At 41.6% G+C, this 17,170-nt stretch overlaps 1 protein-coding gene across 2 annotated transcripts in view; it reads right to left on the bottom strand.

Moving 5' to 3' along the window:
• The window catches only part of LNP1 (leukemia NUP98 fusion partner 1), a 44,729-nt gene that overhangs the window by 6,537 nt on the left and 21,022 nt on the right, over window positions 1-17,170 (bottom strand). Inside the window, exons 2-3 of one of the 2 annotated variants that reach the window (XM_075072432.1) lie at window positions 2,943-3,188; window positions 54-383 (exon numbers count right to left, since the gene is read on the bottom strand). In XM_075072432.1, coding sequence (XP_074928533.1) covers window positions 234-383; window positions 2,943-3,188 — 396 coding nt within the window. In that variant the 3' untranslated portion in view covers window positions 54-233. Of the gene's footprint in view, window positions 1-53; window positions 384-2,942; window positions 3,189-17,170 lie in introns of those variants that run through there. The other variant, XM_075072431.1, reaches the window with a different exon arrangement.

Below are 17,170 nucleotides of genomic sequence, written 5' to 3'. Positions count from 1 at the left end.
AAGTGTCACGCTTCTAATGGAGAAAGTAAAAAGAGGACAATAGAAACACAGCCTCAAAAGTATCACTGCAATAATTTTATTTTAAAAATTAGGGTTTACTTTACTTTAGCTAATTGGCCTCTTCCATCTAATCAAAACAAAACTCACTTTACTCTTTCAGTAAATGGCTCCAATACACTGTAACCTTTAATATATAAATCTCTCTTTTTAATGCCTACTTAGGATGGAAGCTATTAGCTTTGTTTTCCAACAGAAATCTCTGGTCTTTCTTCTCCCTTCTGCTCTTTCTTTGGCTCCCTCTTCCCTCCCTCTTTCTTGTGAGATCTGCTCTTGGACATGCACATCCTTGCTCGCTCTCTCCTCTCCTTCATGCCCTCAGGTTGCTGAAGGAAAATAGAATGGAGAAAATTAGAAATAAATCCTCAAAAGAGTGACAAAAACTCATAATATATTTCATCAAAAAGATATTATAAAAATGCTGGTCACCTACCTGTGCCAAATCAGCATTAACATGACTGTCTCAAACTCATGGCCCCAGAGTAGACACCCTAAAACCCAGCAGGATGCAACATGTGTTCCCCTATAACCTTGATATGCTGCACACCTACAGGTGGGATCACCCATCTGAAAGGCCATGAGGGAGGAGGAGCCCTGGGATTTCAGACCAGCCTCTGTCTTGCTACTCTCTCACTTGATCCAGATTGTAATGAAGCTGCCACGTGCCTTGATGATGTTCTCTGTTGGTTCTGAAGACCTCCCCAAACACAGGTGCTGAAGGCTATTAGCTGTCATCAATGCAACTTTCAACAGGAAAGTGATACACTAAGAATGAGGTTGAATAGGATTGCCTCTTCCCCATGTATCTTTCCTGTGTTGCAGTGTAAGGGATGGATTGAATGCCACCTCAAGGACTTTTATAGTGTTCAAAGAAATAGGAATTCTCATGGCTAAATTTGAAATCCAAGTTCAAGTGCACTCTCAAATTCTCTCTCATATTTTTGACAGCTAATGTCCAGTACTGGAAGGTGCTGAACTCCTTCAACTTGCATTGGCTTCAAGGGGCTTTGAACATACACAGCACCTTGAAGGATCAGGCTGCCTGAAAGCTGAACCAAAGTATACCCCAGTTACACCCCATGGACACACTACTGTTATGTACACACATTCTGGTTTCCTTCCAAAGTACAGTCAGAAGTGAGAACTTTGTGTATTATATGCAGTACATTTATCCAAATCGTATCGTGCACTTACAGACTATCTAGCCATAGACAACTCTTACAAACAATAAATAAACCAGAGTAGTTATGTGGAGAAAAGCAAAAGGGACAGTGCAAGGTCCTAAATGAAATAAATTCTGAGCTCAGCGGTCCCTAAAGGGGAAAAAGAGGTTAGAAAGTTGCGCATAAAGTTCTAACAATAGTCTTATACACTGTAATTATCATCCTCATGATAACTGTCATCTTTGTGAGCCTGGAGCAGTCCTTGTGTTCAGGGAGTTGAAGGACTGTGATTTTGTGGCTGGTTCCTGCCCAGGAGCACAAGCAAAGTGAAGGACATTTATGACATATCTCTCCTCTCCGTCCCACCTCTCAAAGCCAGTCAGAATCTATTCCCAAGTGCCAGCCCTTTCTTCTCCATGTACCATACTCTACTTTATATTAAATCATCAAATTAAAGGATATTTTACAACTTTTTTTAAAACTACAGAGTAGCTGGTGTAAACCAGCATGGCCAAATTTACTTTAAATTAATGCCAGATGAGGATTTGACCCTAAGAGTTCACAACTTGAAAATGTAATCAGTGCTTTTAAAATAGCTTTTGTCTACAAAAGAGATGGGGTAGCCAATCTCGTCTCTTTGGGGCTGAATTCAGCAACTTATATAAGGTGCCTAACCCTGAAGTATGTGAGTGGGCCCACTGAATGTAATGGATGAGAGTAGTCCTACTGAAGTCTCATGCTTGAGACACCTGCTTAAATACTGGACCAGAATCAACCTGAAATCTAGCAAAACAAAAAATAACAAGAGTTAAAAGTCATTTCAGGTTTTGGATCTGCTCCAGAGTCCATCTACTGATTTTTTTGTGGTTTTACAATCACGTCTCCTTTTTGTAAAGAAGATTTTCTCTCCCATGCTGCTGTATGAAAGACTCACACAGACAGCTGAAAATGACTACACACAAAGTATTGTTAAATGCAAAGAAAACAAATTGGAAAATGAGGGAGAAATATTTCCCCCTCTGTTTATTCAGTTCTAGTAATCTTAAGTTTCACTTGCAACAATAAGTAAAATCTTTTCAGGCAGCATGATTCAAGTTGACTGTGTTCCTGTTATGAAAGGCCTTGAAATAAAAATATGCTAAAATGTATTATTCTCTCTCCATTTTTATGAATAATTAAGGCAGGAGAATATGTGTTAAATCGTAGGAAACTGAACTACAAAAGATGGAAACTATTGTAACTGGTTGTGTCATCAAGGCAAATAGAAAATATAGTAAAATGCCTATGCTTCAGGGGCCATCTTACGAGCAACACTCTATATGATTAAACAGGTCAGCAGCAACGGGAAAGAGGGCAGAGTTTCATAGCTAAGGTGAGCAGCTACCTGTCCAGCTAAAAGCAGCAGGATTTTAATATTGTAACACTTCATTGGCACAGCTGGAGAATCCATTTAAAACGTCATACCACCATGGTCAGTCCAGGCCAGCTAGTTGCCTTATTCTGGAATCCTACAAGCAACTGGTATAGAGAATTAAACTATATTAAGGGTGTTCAGGCTAATAATATATTATTAAACTAAATCTGTTTGTGCTACTGTACAAACTGCCTCATTTAAGAGACTAATCCAAATGCATCCTTGGTATGTCCCCATTGAAGTCAATGGGATGAATTTGGCTCACTGTTTCTTACGTGAAATAAGCACCCGTAATGGTGGTTACCTACCAAAGAAACTGAGCGCTTGATTTTGAAATGCAGTTGCTTCTCAAAGGATTCTGAAAATTCCTGGATCGAGTTTGATCTACTTGTTGATCCCGAGCCATCTGGCGAGGATATTTTGCATGCCTTCATGTGACAATGGCATTTAACGTCTTGGCCCTCTTGAAATTCCTTGCAGCCCCTCACGTGGCCTGAAGATGGGGTTTTGGTAGATGCATGAAGTCTTGTCATATGGATGGACGAAAGCTTGGCCTGCAATAGAAGAGGTCAATGTTCAATACTACATATAAAAGCAGAGCAGCCTTTATGTACATCAAATTGTGCTACAGAATGAATGAAAGAAGCTGTATTGCCTCTTGTAGCCTGCCCCTCCTGTGCCATGAACCACCCTGCCAAGAGACCCTCCACAGAGACCAGAGCAGAATTGGTCCCTTAGTCCAATTTTTCAGTTGTGGATACCTAACCTTAGGCATTCAAATAAGTAGCCTAATTATTAGAGGTGCTGAGCACTCTCCGCTTCCATGGATTCCAGCTGCAATTGTGGCTGCTCAGCACCTCTAAAAATTAGGGCACTGTGGCTACATTTATCCGTGAGCTAGGGAAGTGATTCCCAGCTTGTGCAGACATACTTGTGCTAGCTCTCATTGTGCTAGCACGCTAAAAACAATAGTATAGCCATGGTAGCACGGGCAGTGAGGGTGGCATAGGCTGGCTGCCATGTGCACAAACCTGCCTGAACCTGTGCTACCAAGGCTACGCTAGTATTTTTAGTTCGCCGACTTGATGGGAGCTTGCGCGAGTACGTCTGTGTGAACTGGGAATCAAACTGCTAGCTTGTAGCCTTAGTTCAGATGCCTTACCTTTAGGCACCCAAGTTTGAAAAATTTGGACTCTCTGTAGCTCAGTTTCCTCAGCTGTCCAAAGAAGATAACATTTACTGATCTGCCTCACAAGGATGTTGTGAGGATTAATTCAATGTTTGTAAAGGAGATTGAAGTGATACATAAGTCCTAAGTATTATATAGCCTTCGAAATAGTCAACAGCATCTTTCTGAAGTTGGAGCCAGATCCTCGGCTGCTGTAAATCAGAGTAGCTCCGTTGATTTCAAGGAAGCTACATCTGAGAGCAACAAAAACGATTAAAGGTCTTGCAAGCATGACCTACATGGAAAAAATTGGGTTTGTTTACTCTGGAAAAGACTGAAGAGAGACATAAGAATCTTCAAATATGTAAAATGTTACAAATTGGAGGAAGATAAATTGTTTTCCTTACCCACTAAGGACAGGACAAGAAGTAATAGGCTTAAATTGGAGCAAGGGAAATTTAGGTTAAAACTTCGTAAGTATAAGGGTAGTTGAGCACTGGAACAAATTACCTAGGGAGGGTGCGGAACCTCTGTCATGGGAGGTTTTTAAGAAAGTCCTGCCTCAGTGCAGGGAACTGGACTAGATGACTAGACTAGATGATCTATCGAGGTCCCTTCCAGTCCTACATTTCTATAATTCTATACCAGCTGAGGATCTGTCCCACAGTCTAGAAATATATTCTAAGAAAAGATGGGAAAGAGCATTAAATATGAGGTATATTTTCTGAATGGGGCTTATGCATTAGCCACAGGGTTAATGCACAGTCTTCCTTTCCCACACAGTGATCCCACGCAGCACCCAGCAAGGAGGGACACCAGTGAGGCTGGAAGCACTGTCTGCCCCAGAGGAGGCATGACTGAGGCCTTGGCGATAGCCTGATTTTCCCACTCCTCTGTGTGCTCATAAGCAGCTGCAGAGCTATGGTCTAGCAAGGGGCACTGTGGAGCTCTCTCTCCCCTATTCCCCATATACACAAAGGCATTCGGAGCCTGATTTTCTTATACGCTGAGCACCTGCAGCTCCCATTGACTACACCTGGTGTTCTGGGTGTTCTGCGCCTCTTAAAATTAAGCCCTACATCTGATGTCTGCTGCCTCTGGCTAATACTACTCCAGTGATTTACCTCCTTCTACTGTCTGTAACATGACTCTAGCTCTTGGAGTCACGATGGAACCTATGAGCCTCACCTCTCTGATTTCTTACACCCACTCAATTTTTGAATTGTGCATTCTGGGTCTGATGCACTAATAATGGTACTGTTATTTGCAAAGGTCTTCAGGTCTCTCTTATTAGCAGTAGTAGCACAAAGCTAAACCTACTGGGAGCAGCCACGTTGACATCCAATACAAAAATGGTCCCAAACATGAGACCCAGAAAATATCCATAAAACCCACAAATGTTGGTGTGGTCTATCAGAACACAGGAAGAGTCTGTGAAAAGCCAAACTATAATGCCCTGTATCCTAGACAAATAGCATACCTTACTACAGAAAGCAGGGCCGGAGCTTCCATTTAGGCGGCCTAGGCAATTGCCTAGGGTGCCAGGATTATTGGTGGGCGGCATTTTGCCGGAGGGGGCGGCAGGCGGCTCCGGTTGACCTGCCACAGTCGTGCCTGCGGAGGGTTCGCTGGTCCGCAGCTCTGGTGGACCGCCTGCAGGCACGACTGCGGCAGCTTCACCAGAACCACGGGACCAGTGCGTGGGGTGGCGAAATTGTCGTGCGCCCATGGCGCTAAAATCCCTAGCGCTGGTCCTGACAGAAAGCCCATTGCACATTATGGCTGTTCTTGGGAGCAGTAACTGTCTGCCTGCAGAAATCAGTGTATCAGCATGACATGAAACTGTTTCAGTGGATTTTTAACAATACAGGGAGTGGGTGGACTTGGCTCAGACTCCAAGGGACTAAAAATAAATAAATAATCTCACTGACATTCACATTTGTGCAGGCCCAGATAGTGCCATATTTGCAGCAAGACAGAGTTATGCATTTTTCATCAAGATATGACAGTCCCATATACGTGGATTTTGACTTTTTAATTGGTTGTTTTGATTTACACGCACTGGCAGTAATTATAATCCCATGCTGCAGCCCAGGTGTAATTAGTAAAGTCAGTGCATCAAACTCAAAAGGGCTGAGACCTTAAAAACTGGAGAGTAACAGAGCTTGAATCCCAGTGATGATAGAACCTGGTGATATTCTCAACCATGTGTAGTTCTTTCCATAGTTTCACACTGACTCAAAACACATTTTAGGCTTCAGAGTGATGTTTGGGGTTATTGTGTGTGCTGATCGTGTTGCTGTGCAGGGAAAGTTGTGTAGATTTGTGCAGGTGGCAAATGAGCTGTATATGCTGCAGTGAGGGGCTATGTGTGTTTAGGATTATTGTGTATGCTGGCTGTGTTGTGTGAGTGATTGCATTGATTTGTGTCTGGCAGAAGGTTGTGTGGGGAGATTTGTGTTGGATTGTGCGCATGGCAGTTGGACACAGAGGTGTGGCTTTTGGACCACGTAATCCACCATCTCTGCAGTCTCCCTCATACAACTAATGAAACTGTTGCATGCAAATTAACTGTAGAGGAATGGTGGTGATTGGTTGAGTTACCTCTGATATCACAATGGTCTAAGACTCTTGGCATGTCATAGATTCATGCCTGACTGGAGCTGTACACCACAAGGATGTAATTTGTTAAGTCAAAATGGCTAAGAACTTGAAAATTTGATGCTAACAGACCATGAATCCTGGTGATGATTGAACCTGGTGATATTGTGAACAAAAATGCTGGTAGCTGCTTCCATCATTTCACACTGACTTGATAGACATAACAGGTTTCAGAGCGACATTCTTGGAATCTTGTTATGTAGATTTTTCTTGTGACTTTATGTCCTGATAATTGTTAACTTGTACATCCCACTTTTGCAGTAGAATTCTGCAAATCTTTACCTTTTCCACACATTTTTACTACAGATGGAACCACCTTGCTCCCAGAGCTGTTCATCTTGTACTGTATTCTCTCAGTTCTCATTTCCAAACATAACTTCCTTCAGTAAGCACCAGTACAATCACTTTTGAGAAAAGCTGTAATGATTCTGTCAAACTGTTTTTACTTTGAAGCATAACTGTTTCAAACTGGTCAATACAGCTGTATTTACTGTTGTCATATTGTATTATGGTTTAAAAGTACATCAAAGCAATCAATTAAATTTTGGGGGAAAGTAAACATACTATGTTAAACTGAACAAAACTATAGCTTTCAAGTCTATTTCCTGGGTCAATATGTGCATCAGTTACTGGAAAAATCTCTTAGAGTCTATTCTTCGGAGATTTGGGCAAAAACAGGAGAACTTTTGAGATCCAGGATTATATTCTATCATTCTTTCTGTATAGTATTTGAAAATATTCTATTTTTTGATTAACACATTTTTTAAATTTGCATTCACAGTGTAGAATTATAGAAAAAGGTCTGAAGTAAAAGCCAGACTGAAAAGCACATTCTAGACATGACAATTGCTCCAGCTAAGGAACAGGTCTTCCTCAAAAATCCTGAGTGCAGATCACTGAATAAACCACATTAAAGATCACTGAGTAGGGCTAGGTGCAGATCACTGAGACAAGGCCATATTAAATACCAATCTGTATAATCATATTGCTATGACTCCAGGATCAATTGCATCCCAAACAAAGAGAAGACAGATTGACACCAGGCATGGAGGTGGTATGGGGGAAAGAGTACAGATGTAGCAACTAAAGGTCTGACCGCCTATCCATTAGGTGATGCCTCCAGTGAGCTCCAGCCATCACAAGCAGGATTTATGCTGACTGCATAGCTCAGAATATAAATGTTTTCCCTTTTATAAGCCACAGATTTTTGTTGAAGAAAACTATTCATGCTCTGAAGCATTAAGCTCCCTCAGCTCTCATAGACAGAGTTGCTCTTCACTGTACCAACGTTACTGTTGATTGTTTGTTGGGGCCTACTCAAGAATCACAGTAGATTTGGAGCACGTAGGCCCCAGCACACCAGACGTTCAGAATCCAAAACTATCTGTCCATTCCTTTCTTTCCTTTGAAGAACCTCATAACCAAGCATTCTGTGCCTGAAAATGGTTTGAACCTAGAATCAGGTTTGTCTTCCTTGATAGAGTAGTGATAGGCAAACCTTCATTCTGACTTGGTTTTGCTTCTCCATAGATCAGTGGTTCTCAGCCTATTTTCCATTATGGGGTGCATATGTAGCTCTCCATGTGTTATGTGGGCTGCATCCACACACTATTTATACTACCTGTGCGGCCCTGAGGATGTCATATGGGCCACAACTGTGTGGTGACTGGGGTGCAAGCGGCCCACAGCCTGCAGGCTGAGAACCACTGCCATAGATAAAGTGCCAGTAATTTCAACAGCAGCCACCCAGCAAACCTGACCTGTAAGAAAATGTTAAAGAAACCGGACATGTTTAGTCTTGAGAAAACAAGACCCACCTGATAACATCTTCAAATATGTTAAGGGCTGTTATAAAAAAAGATGATGATCCATTGTTCTCTGTGTCCACTGAAGACAGGACAAGAAATAATTGGCTTAATCTGCAGCAAGGCAATTTTTGTTAAATATTAGAAAAAAATGTCTAGCTATAATAATAGTTAAGTACTGGAATAATCTTCTAAGGGAGTTTGTGGATGTCCACCATTGGAGGATTTTAAGAATAGGGTATGGTCAGGGATGGTCTAGATTTACTTGGTCCTGCCTTGGTGCAGGGAGGTGGAGTTGTCATAAATATAAAGGGAAGGGTAATGACCTTTCTGTATACAGTACTATAAAATCCCTCCTGGCCAGAGGCACAAAATCCTTTTACCTGTAAAGGGGTAAGATACTCAGGTGACCTAGCTGGCACCTGACCAAAAGGACCAATAAGGGGACAAGATACTTTCAAATCTAGGGAGGGGGGAAAGGCTTCGTTTTGTCTGTTCTCGGTCTGTCTGTTCTGTGTGCTTGCCAGAGACAGCTCAAGAAGGCAAGCAATCCAACTCAATTAGAATTAGTAAGTAATAGTAAGTGAATGCGTTAGCTTACTTTTATTTTGGCTTGTGATTTTCCTTGTCTAGAGGGAAGTTTATCCCTGGATTTGTAACTTTAAGGTTTTGCCTAGAGGGGAGATCCTCTGTGTTCTTGAGTCTTTTGTTATTCTGTAAAGTACTTACCATCTCGATTTTACAGAGGTGATTCTTTTACCCTTTCTTTAATTAAAATTCTTCTTTTAAGAACTTGATTGTTTTTTCATCATTTTAAGATCCAAGGGTTTGGGTCTGTGTTCACCTGTACCAATTTGTGAAGATATTATTCTCAAGCCTCCCCAGGAAAGGGGATGTAGGAGCTTGGGGGGATATTTGGGGAAGAAAGGGCTCCAAATGGCCCTCCCTAAATGTTTGTTTAAATCATTTGGTGGTGGCAGTGTTACCTAATCCAAGGTACAAAGAAGGATTTGTGCCTTGGGGAGTTTTTAACCTAAGCTGGTAGAAATAAGCTTAAGAGGTCTTTCATGCGGGTCCCCACATCTGTATCCTAGAGTTCAGAGTGGGGAGGGAACCCTGACAGGAGTGGATGACCTCTTGAAGTCCTTTTCAGCCCTACATTTCTATGATTTCTACCCTTACACTTATGTTGCTTGCTTATCAAATTCATCACTGAGAGTAACAGTGTCTATTGGAAAGTGGAGATGTTTATAAAGAAATAAACTCTCTTTCCTTTTCTGCCTTCCATATAACTCAGTTTTCCACTCAGAGAACCTGAGGAAATAAAGTTTTATAATTTTCAAATGCCCAGAACAGGGAACATGTCTCATTTGTGTTTGGCACTGAGGGGACCAATTCTCTTTGCATATGTGACACACATGCATAAAATGCTTTGGCAAAAAGAATTTGGCCTGAGCTGGATTATATTTAATGATGGATGATAAATGATGGCAAAATGTGTAAAAAAAGATCGCAGCTGCTGATTTCAGGAACTTCAGCAAGGCATTATAAGTCACAGTATTTAAAGTCTGCAGTGGTCACTGAGTTAAGCAAAGAATTTGAAACCGATCTCTAGAATTTCCAGTGTCAGTTCTCATGTGTACCACTGTCTCATGTGTACAGGCAAGAGTATGCCATGGTATCCAATTAAGATTTTTTGAGAAGGAGTGGCAACATAGATTTTAGTCAGATAGTAATGCCTAATAGTTAGAGCAGGGCGTGGGAGCCAGGATTCCTGAGTTCTGTTCCCGGATCTGCTAATAACCCACTGAGTGACACCGAATACTTAAGCCCTATGTGCTCATAAGAACAAAAGAATGGCCATAGTGGGTCAGACCAAAGGTCCATCTAGCCTTGTATCCTGTCTTCCAACAGTGGCCAATGCCAGGTGCCCCAGAGGGAATGAACAGAACAGGTAATCATCAAGTGATCCATCCCCTGTTGCCCATTCCCAGTTTCTGGCATACAGAGGCTAGTGACGCCATCCTGACCATCCTGGCTAATAGCCATTGATGGAGCTATCCCTCATGAACTTATCTAGATCTTTTTTGAACCCTATTATAGTCTTGGCCTTCACAACATCCTCTGGCAAGGAGTTCCACAGTTTAACTGTGCGTTGTGTGAAAAAATACTTCTTTTTGCTTGTTTAAAATCTGCTATTAATTTCATTTGGTGACCCCTAGTTCTTGTGCCATGAGGTGTAAATAACACTTCCTATTACTTTCTCCACACCAGTCATTTTATGGATCTCTATCATATCCCCGCTTAGTTGTCTCTTTTCCAAGCTGAAAAGTCCCAGTTTTATTAATCTCTCCTCAAACAGAAACTGTTCCATACTCCTAATAATTTTTGTTGCCTTTTTCTGGAACTTTTCCAATTCCAATATATCTTTTTTGAGATGTGGTGGTCACATCTACAGTGCAGTATTCAAGACCCCATCATTTTATAAGTATAGTTGGGATTACATTTTCCAATGTGCATTACTTTGAATTTATCAACATTGAATTTCATCTGCCATTTTGTTGCCCAGTAAACCAGTTTTGAGAGATCTTTTTGTAGCTCTTCACAGTCTGCCTGGGACTTAACTATCTTGAGTAGTTTTGTATCGTCTGCAAATTTTGCCACCTCACTGTTTACCCCTTTTTCCAGATCATTTATGAATGTATTGAATAGACTGGTCCCAGTACAGACCCCTGGGGGACACCACTATTTACCTCTCTCCATTCTGAAAACTGACCATTTATTCTTACCCTTTGTTTCCTATCTTTTAACCAGTTACCAATCCATGAGAGGACCTTCCCTCTTATCCCATGCCACAACTTCCTCGCTGCAAAATGGGAATTATAATACATCAGAGACATGTTGTGAGGTTCATCTCATTCATGTCTATAAATTATACTAGGATCCTGAAATTAAAAGTGAAAATTATTATTAATTTTCTTATTGCAGTTAGCAGGGGGAGTTGTTTTACAAATCTCTGTCCATACATGGCTAGACATAGATATCTTGTATTGCCCATTGCATAAGTGACCATGTGCATGTAATGGCAGGCCTGCCGTGGGAGATTATGGCACACGGTGAATGCATGAAATGGCTAACGGAGAGGATTCTAAGAAACCACAAGTGCCATTGTTTGGATCATTTTTAGAAACAACTCAGAGGCTTCATTTTTCCACCCAGTTCATTGCAAATTGGTCAGGTTTCTAGGTCAGAAATTTCTGGTCTCAAATTATGTATATATATATATATAAAATAAAAAAAAATTATATATATATATATATATATATTATATATATTTATATACATATTGTCCTGAGACTGAGAAACAAAACAGGTGAAATGTATCCCTGGTGTAACTCCACTGAAGTAAAATGAATTTATCCAAGGACACTAATAAAAGTGGCAACTCCTAGTCCCATTGAAGTTAACAGCAAAACTCTCATTGATTAGTTATCGTGGCCTCTGGGGAAAACCCCAGTCTTCCCTCTCTTTACTGCAAAAGCACAGAGATCTACAAAATACTCCAGGCACCTCTGATTCAGGAAACCATCTCTATTCAGCAAAGTACTTAAGCACATGTTTAACTCTAAGTATGATGTGTGACTCCTATGCCCAAATAAATGTGTTAGTCTCTAAGATGCCGCAAGGACTCCTCGTTGTTTTTGCTGATACAGACTAACATAGCTACCACTCTGAAACCTGTTCTGAGAGAGACATTACCCACAGTCAGCAAAACTGATGAACTTGTTTATGTACTAGGAAAGGGTGTGTTAAACCTATGGCTCTATAAATACATTCTGGGTCACACCCTAAGGTGAAGAAGTCACTCAGCATAGATCCATCCCAGGATCTGGCCCAAGAATGAACTTAATTGGACAGTTCAAAACTGGTGAATCTGGGTTGCAGCTTCAACCTGTCTCCTGAACTTGACTAAAGTACCAAGCCAGAATGTTTTTAAAAAAGCAAACCTATTCTAACAATGAAAAAACCCACAGCATAATATATATCAGAGACAAGGAACCAAAGGTTCAGCGTGGGTAGATTAAATATGGTCTCCACAAGGAGTAAATGTAGAAGATTTCTTGCAAAAATAGCTGGATCTTCACAATACAATAGCAAGCTTAGTTATATATAGCATCTTTCATTACAATGATTCATAGATTTTAACACCAGAAGGTACTATTATGATCATCTAGTCTGACCTCAAGAAGTTATGCATGTGGTGCCAAGGATAGCCAGCTCAGATTTGTCTGATTCAGAATAGTTACAGAATTAGACCCTGATCCTGCAAAGACATAGGCACCTATATCACTTTACATATGAGAGTAGTCTCTTTGAATTCAATGGGACTGTTCATGTGTGCAAAGTTACTCAGGTGCTTCAGGCTTTGCAGGATCTGGGCCTTAAACTGAGAACATATTTTATATAATTATACTACAGATTTGTGTACCACATAATTATGCTGGCTCACTCTTATAAAAAGGTGCGTCAGCCTCCACTAGCGATACTACAGTGGTTTAGGAGATTACTGTCTTCTTTTTTTTTTTTTGTAAACGCAATTCTGCAAGACTCCCATTGAAGTCAGTAGGAGTTTTGCCCAAGCAAGGAGAGCAGGTTTGGTCCCTACAAGAAGGAGAATGTGAAATGGCTAAGCAAAAGCAGTGAAGTAGGGAGTCCTGGACAGAAATCTTTCTGGAATACTCCTTCCACGTGGGCTTAATCCTTGGCTGCGTTCCTGTCATGCATTTTCTAACAATTAGTCATTTTATTTCTACATAAAAAGTTACATTAAAAATAAATCTTTAACAACAAAGGATCTATACAATAGCTCACTCACCGAAGCTGGAGCAGAATCTGAGATAACCTAAAAACAACGAGGAATCCTTGTGGCACCTTAGAGACTTCAACAAGAAACTGCAGAACTGGAATTAATTTGAAAACTTGACACCATCAAATTAGGCCTGAATAAAGACTGGGAGTGGCTGGGTCATTACAAAAAGTAATTTTCCCTCTGTTGATACTCACTCCTTCTTGTCAACTGTTGGGAATGGGTGACATCCAACCTGATTGAATTGAGTGCGTTAGCACTACACAAAGTAATTTTCCCTTTGCTGATATTCACCCCTTCTTGTCAACCGTTGGGAACAGCCCACTTCCACCTTGATTGAACTGGCCTCGTTAGCACTGACCCCCCACTTGGTAAGGCAACTCCCATCTTTTCATGTGCTGTAATATATATACCTCCATGCATCTGAATGAAGTGGGTTCTAGCCCACGAAAAGTTATGTCCAAATAAATTTGTTAGTCTCTGAGGTGTCACAAGGACTCCTCGTTTTTGCTGATACAGACTAACACTGCTACTCCTCTGAAATCTGAGATAACCAAATCCTTCCTTCCAGAACCAAACCTGTCAGGGAATAACCCTAAACCCCTCTCACTCTCCCTTCATTGTCTTTTACAGAACTCATCTTCATTCAATAAATAATTAAAGCACATCCATTCCCTTATGCTGTGAGCACAGCCTATATATGTCTTCTCCTAACTTCCCATATGGCTTAAACTCTTAAGGAGTGAAAACATTTTGCTCATCCAGTTGAGATACCTTAATTGTTTTTCTGGCATGGAACTAACTCTCTTTTTTTCATTATAAAAGTACCAGGAGCCTGATGCTGAGAGATACTGACCACCCACACCTCCCAATGTAGCCAACAGGAATTGCATTTACTCAGTAATGTGTATCACACTCATCACCACAGTATCTCAAGATCAGACCCTTGATGAGGCACTTATCCCCACCCTCCCCCCAACGCACACATACACACTTCTTACTGGAAGGGAGGCTCTCCTTTCACTAAAGGCTCGCGTCTGGCGTTTCCTGTAGCCTCTACCCTCTTTCTCATTCTCATCAATCAAGCTGTGACCCCAGAAACTGCTCATCCATTTTGCAAAGGAAATGTCATCATCCTCTTCATATTCCATGTACAGACACTCCAAACTGGGGGGAGTGCCCAACCAGACAGGACAGATGTACGTGAAAGCAGACTGTCAAGCAGATAGTCCTACAGTGATCTGTCAACAAGAGGCATAGGGGCTGTAGTTTCAAACATTCCCTGCCAAATTAACAAAAAAAAAAACCAAAAAACAATCCAACCCAATGCAGCCCTAGGCACTGCTTATATATAAGCCAATCCTTAGTAATCTATTTTAAATGAGGTTTCTTTTAATCTTTCCATTACAGAGATGCCCAATGTCACACAGCCTGGAGGGAGGCAAGGAAAATGTGTGTCCTAATTCATATTTATTGCTGCTGAGTGCATCAACTGTCAATAACAATGGCGAGTTGCCCACAAAAACATGCCTGGAAGGTACACGCTCTGATATGAAACAGGCTTGTAATTTGGAGAAGGAGAATGGATATATTGACAGTGGTCAGAAACTGACACAGCTGTTTACTGAGGCTTAACTAACTTTATGAAACAACTTTTGGCTCTGTTCTTCCAGCTGGTATTAAAAAATATGCCCTGCCTGGCAGGAAGCAGGGCTCTCCTGAGAAATCTTTTTATCATCTGTTGTGGGTGAGCAACGTCAGACAACATGGAGTGACATTGGTTCACAGAATCTTAGCGTCTACGGCCACATCACTTGTCTTTCACCAAAGTCACTTCATCTCCCACAATCAGGACTAGACTGGGCCTAGCACAGTCCAGTGCACAAAGAAATGAAGGACAAGGGCACAAAGAGCATAAAGCTGGGGGGAGGGATAGCTCAGTGGTTTGAGCATTAGCCTACTAAACCTAAGGTTGTGAGCTCAATCCTTGAGGGGGAGCCACTTAGGGATCTGGGGCAAAATCAGCACTCAGTCCTGTTAGTGAAGGCAGGAGGCTGGACTTAATGACCTTTCAAGGTCCCTTCCAGTTCCATGGTACATCTCCATATATTATAACCTGCCCACATGAGTCCTGGGGCAAGCACAGTCCTGATGTTCATTGCACACCTGGCAAGTAGGGACTGAGCCTACTGAGCACAAACAGTAACCCTGCATCCTCCATTCTAAATGGCTCCTGCTCAAGTGCTGCAAGGCCCACATGTGTGGTCCTTCTGCTCTGGGGTGAGTTTCTCCTTCTATGAAGCGATCAGCCCAAAACCAGAGTCTCACTCTACCTGGGAGTGTAGCACACTGTCTTCAAATAGTGAAGACCAGTCGCTGGCAGACATGTTTGCTGTAGACAAATCTGCCATGGGATGCCCTTGTCCTAGAGCAATAAAGGAATTGCAAGGAGCTCTGAGGCAACAGATCTGTTTGAAGGCCAAAGCTGCCTCCGCACATGGGGCAGAACAATTGCTGGGCCCTGTGGGCCTGATTCTGTGTTGGCCTGGGCCTTCTGTAATCATTTACAGCAGTTCAAACTGAGCACAAGGTGGGTTTAAAACACAAGCTACCATTCTGATTGGGTAGCATTTTATACTCCCTTTGCACTGGTGTAAAGGGCTGCACAAGATGTAGGACAATGGAGAATCAGGCCCTAGAGACTCCCTGTAGAATTGTCCAATGGGAATTAGGGGCAGAGACTACTGTGGGACTCTGAGTCAGAGTGGCTAGATGGTCCACTGCTTAGGGCATTAGCCTAGGACTTGGGAGACCTGGATTTGATTCACTGTTCCATCGCAGACATCCTGTGTGACCTTTGGCAGGTTACTCATCCTGTCTGTGTCTCATTTCCCTGTCTGTACAAGGGGGATAATTGCACTTCCCTACCTCATGGGAGCATTGTGAGGATGAATACATTAAAGAGGTGCTCAGATACTTTGGTGATGGGGGCCTTAGATAGAAAGACAAGGCACTGTATTTTGAGACAGAATTTGAAGGAACAGACGAGTTAATATATGTGCAAAATCCATGCCTTTCCACCTACATGTGGGTTATAGATTACACTGGTTCAGTGTGTGGATGCAAAGCCTTCCAAAGGCATCGCAAGTGTGAGAGATGGCAACCAAGAGTTGGCTGCAATGCCTTTTGGCCTAGTATTGATGGGGCCTATGGGTTACTGGAAAATAAATATCAAACTACCTCAAACCTCCTGAATTGGACTTTTTAGTGTGAGTCGTTCAAACTCAAGAGCTATATACCATCAGCGTATTTATTCGCCTACTTGGATCTCCCAGCAGACATGTCAAGTCTCATTCATTAGCATGCTATCTCAATCTCACATCCATCCCTAAACTTATCTCACTCATTTTGAGTAAATATATAAAAAGATTTAAAATATTTTTACTCAGGCACTGAAAGAGACAACAATACATTCGGGGCCTCAGCACAGGGTTTTGTGCTTAGAAAGCCGCTTTCCAAGCTTGTGTACTGTGGTAACCATGGAGACTACTGGCCTTTGTTCTATACAGGAGAGGAGGCTATACAGAGAGGTGGTATTTTGAGAACTTGAAAACTTCTGATTAAGTTCTGCTTGTTTTTTGAGCGAACTCATTTTTTTGACTGTCAAGTATTCACACATACATTGTGTGAATACTTGACAGTCAAAAAAATATGAGTTCGCTCAAAAAACAAGCAGAACTTAATCGGAAGTTTTCAAGTTCTCAAAATACAGTTCAAAATTTAAACCACACTGGACGAAAATTCATGGCCCTTCATTGTCCAAGTAGCAGGCAAGACTTCTCTTTTTAAATGTGCGCTGTGTCACCCCAGAGCTGTCCTGTGGCCATCAAGGAGAAAAAGATGTAACTCATCATCTGGAAAATGAAATACGCAAATAGCAGAGCAATGTCTCCATAACCACAAATTCCTTTTGTTGGTGTCACTAGGCATAAATCTAGGTAACTCGGGAAAATGGAAGACCACGAATGTCAATAA

This window comes from Chelonoidis abingdonii, chromosome 1 (genome assembly GCF_003597395.2).
Source record: "Chelonoidis abingdonii isolate Lonesome George chromosome 1, CheloAbing_2.0, whole genome shotgun sequence".
Lineage (NCBI taxonomy): Eukaryota > Metazoa > Chordata > Testudines > Testudinidae > Chelonoidis > Chelonoidis abingdonii.
This window is presented reverse-complemented; position numbering and strand designations above follow the sequence as displayed.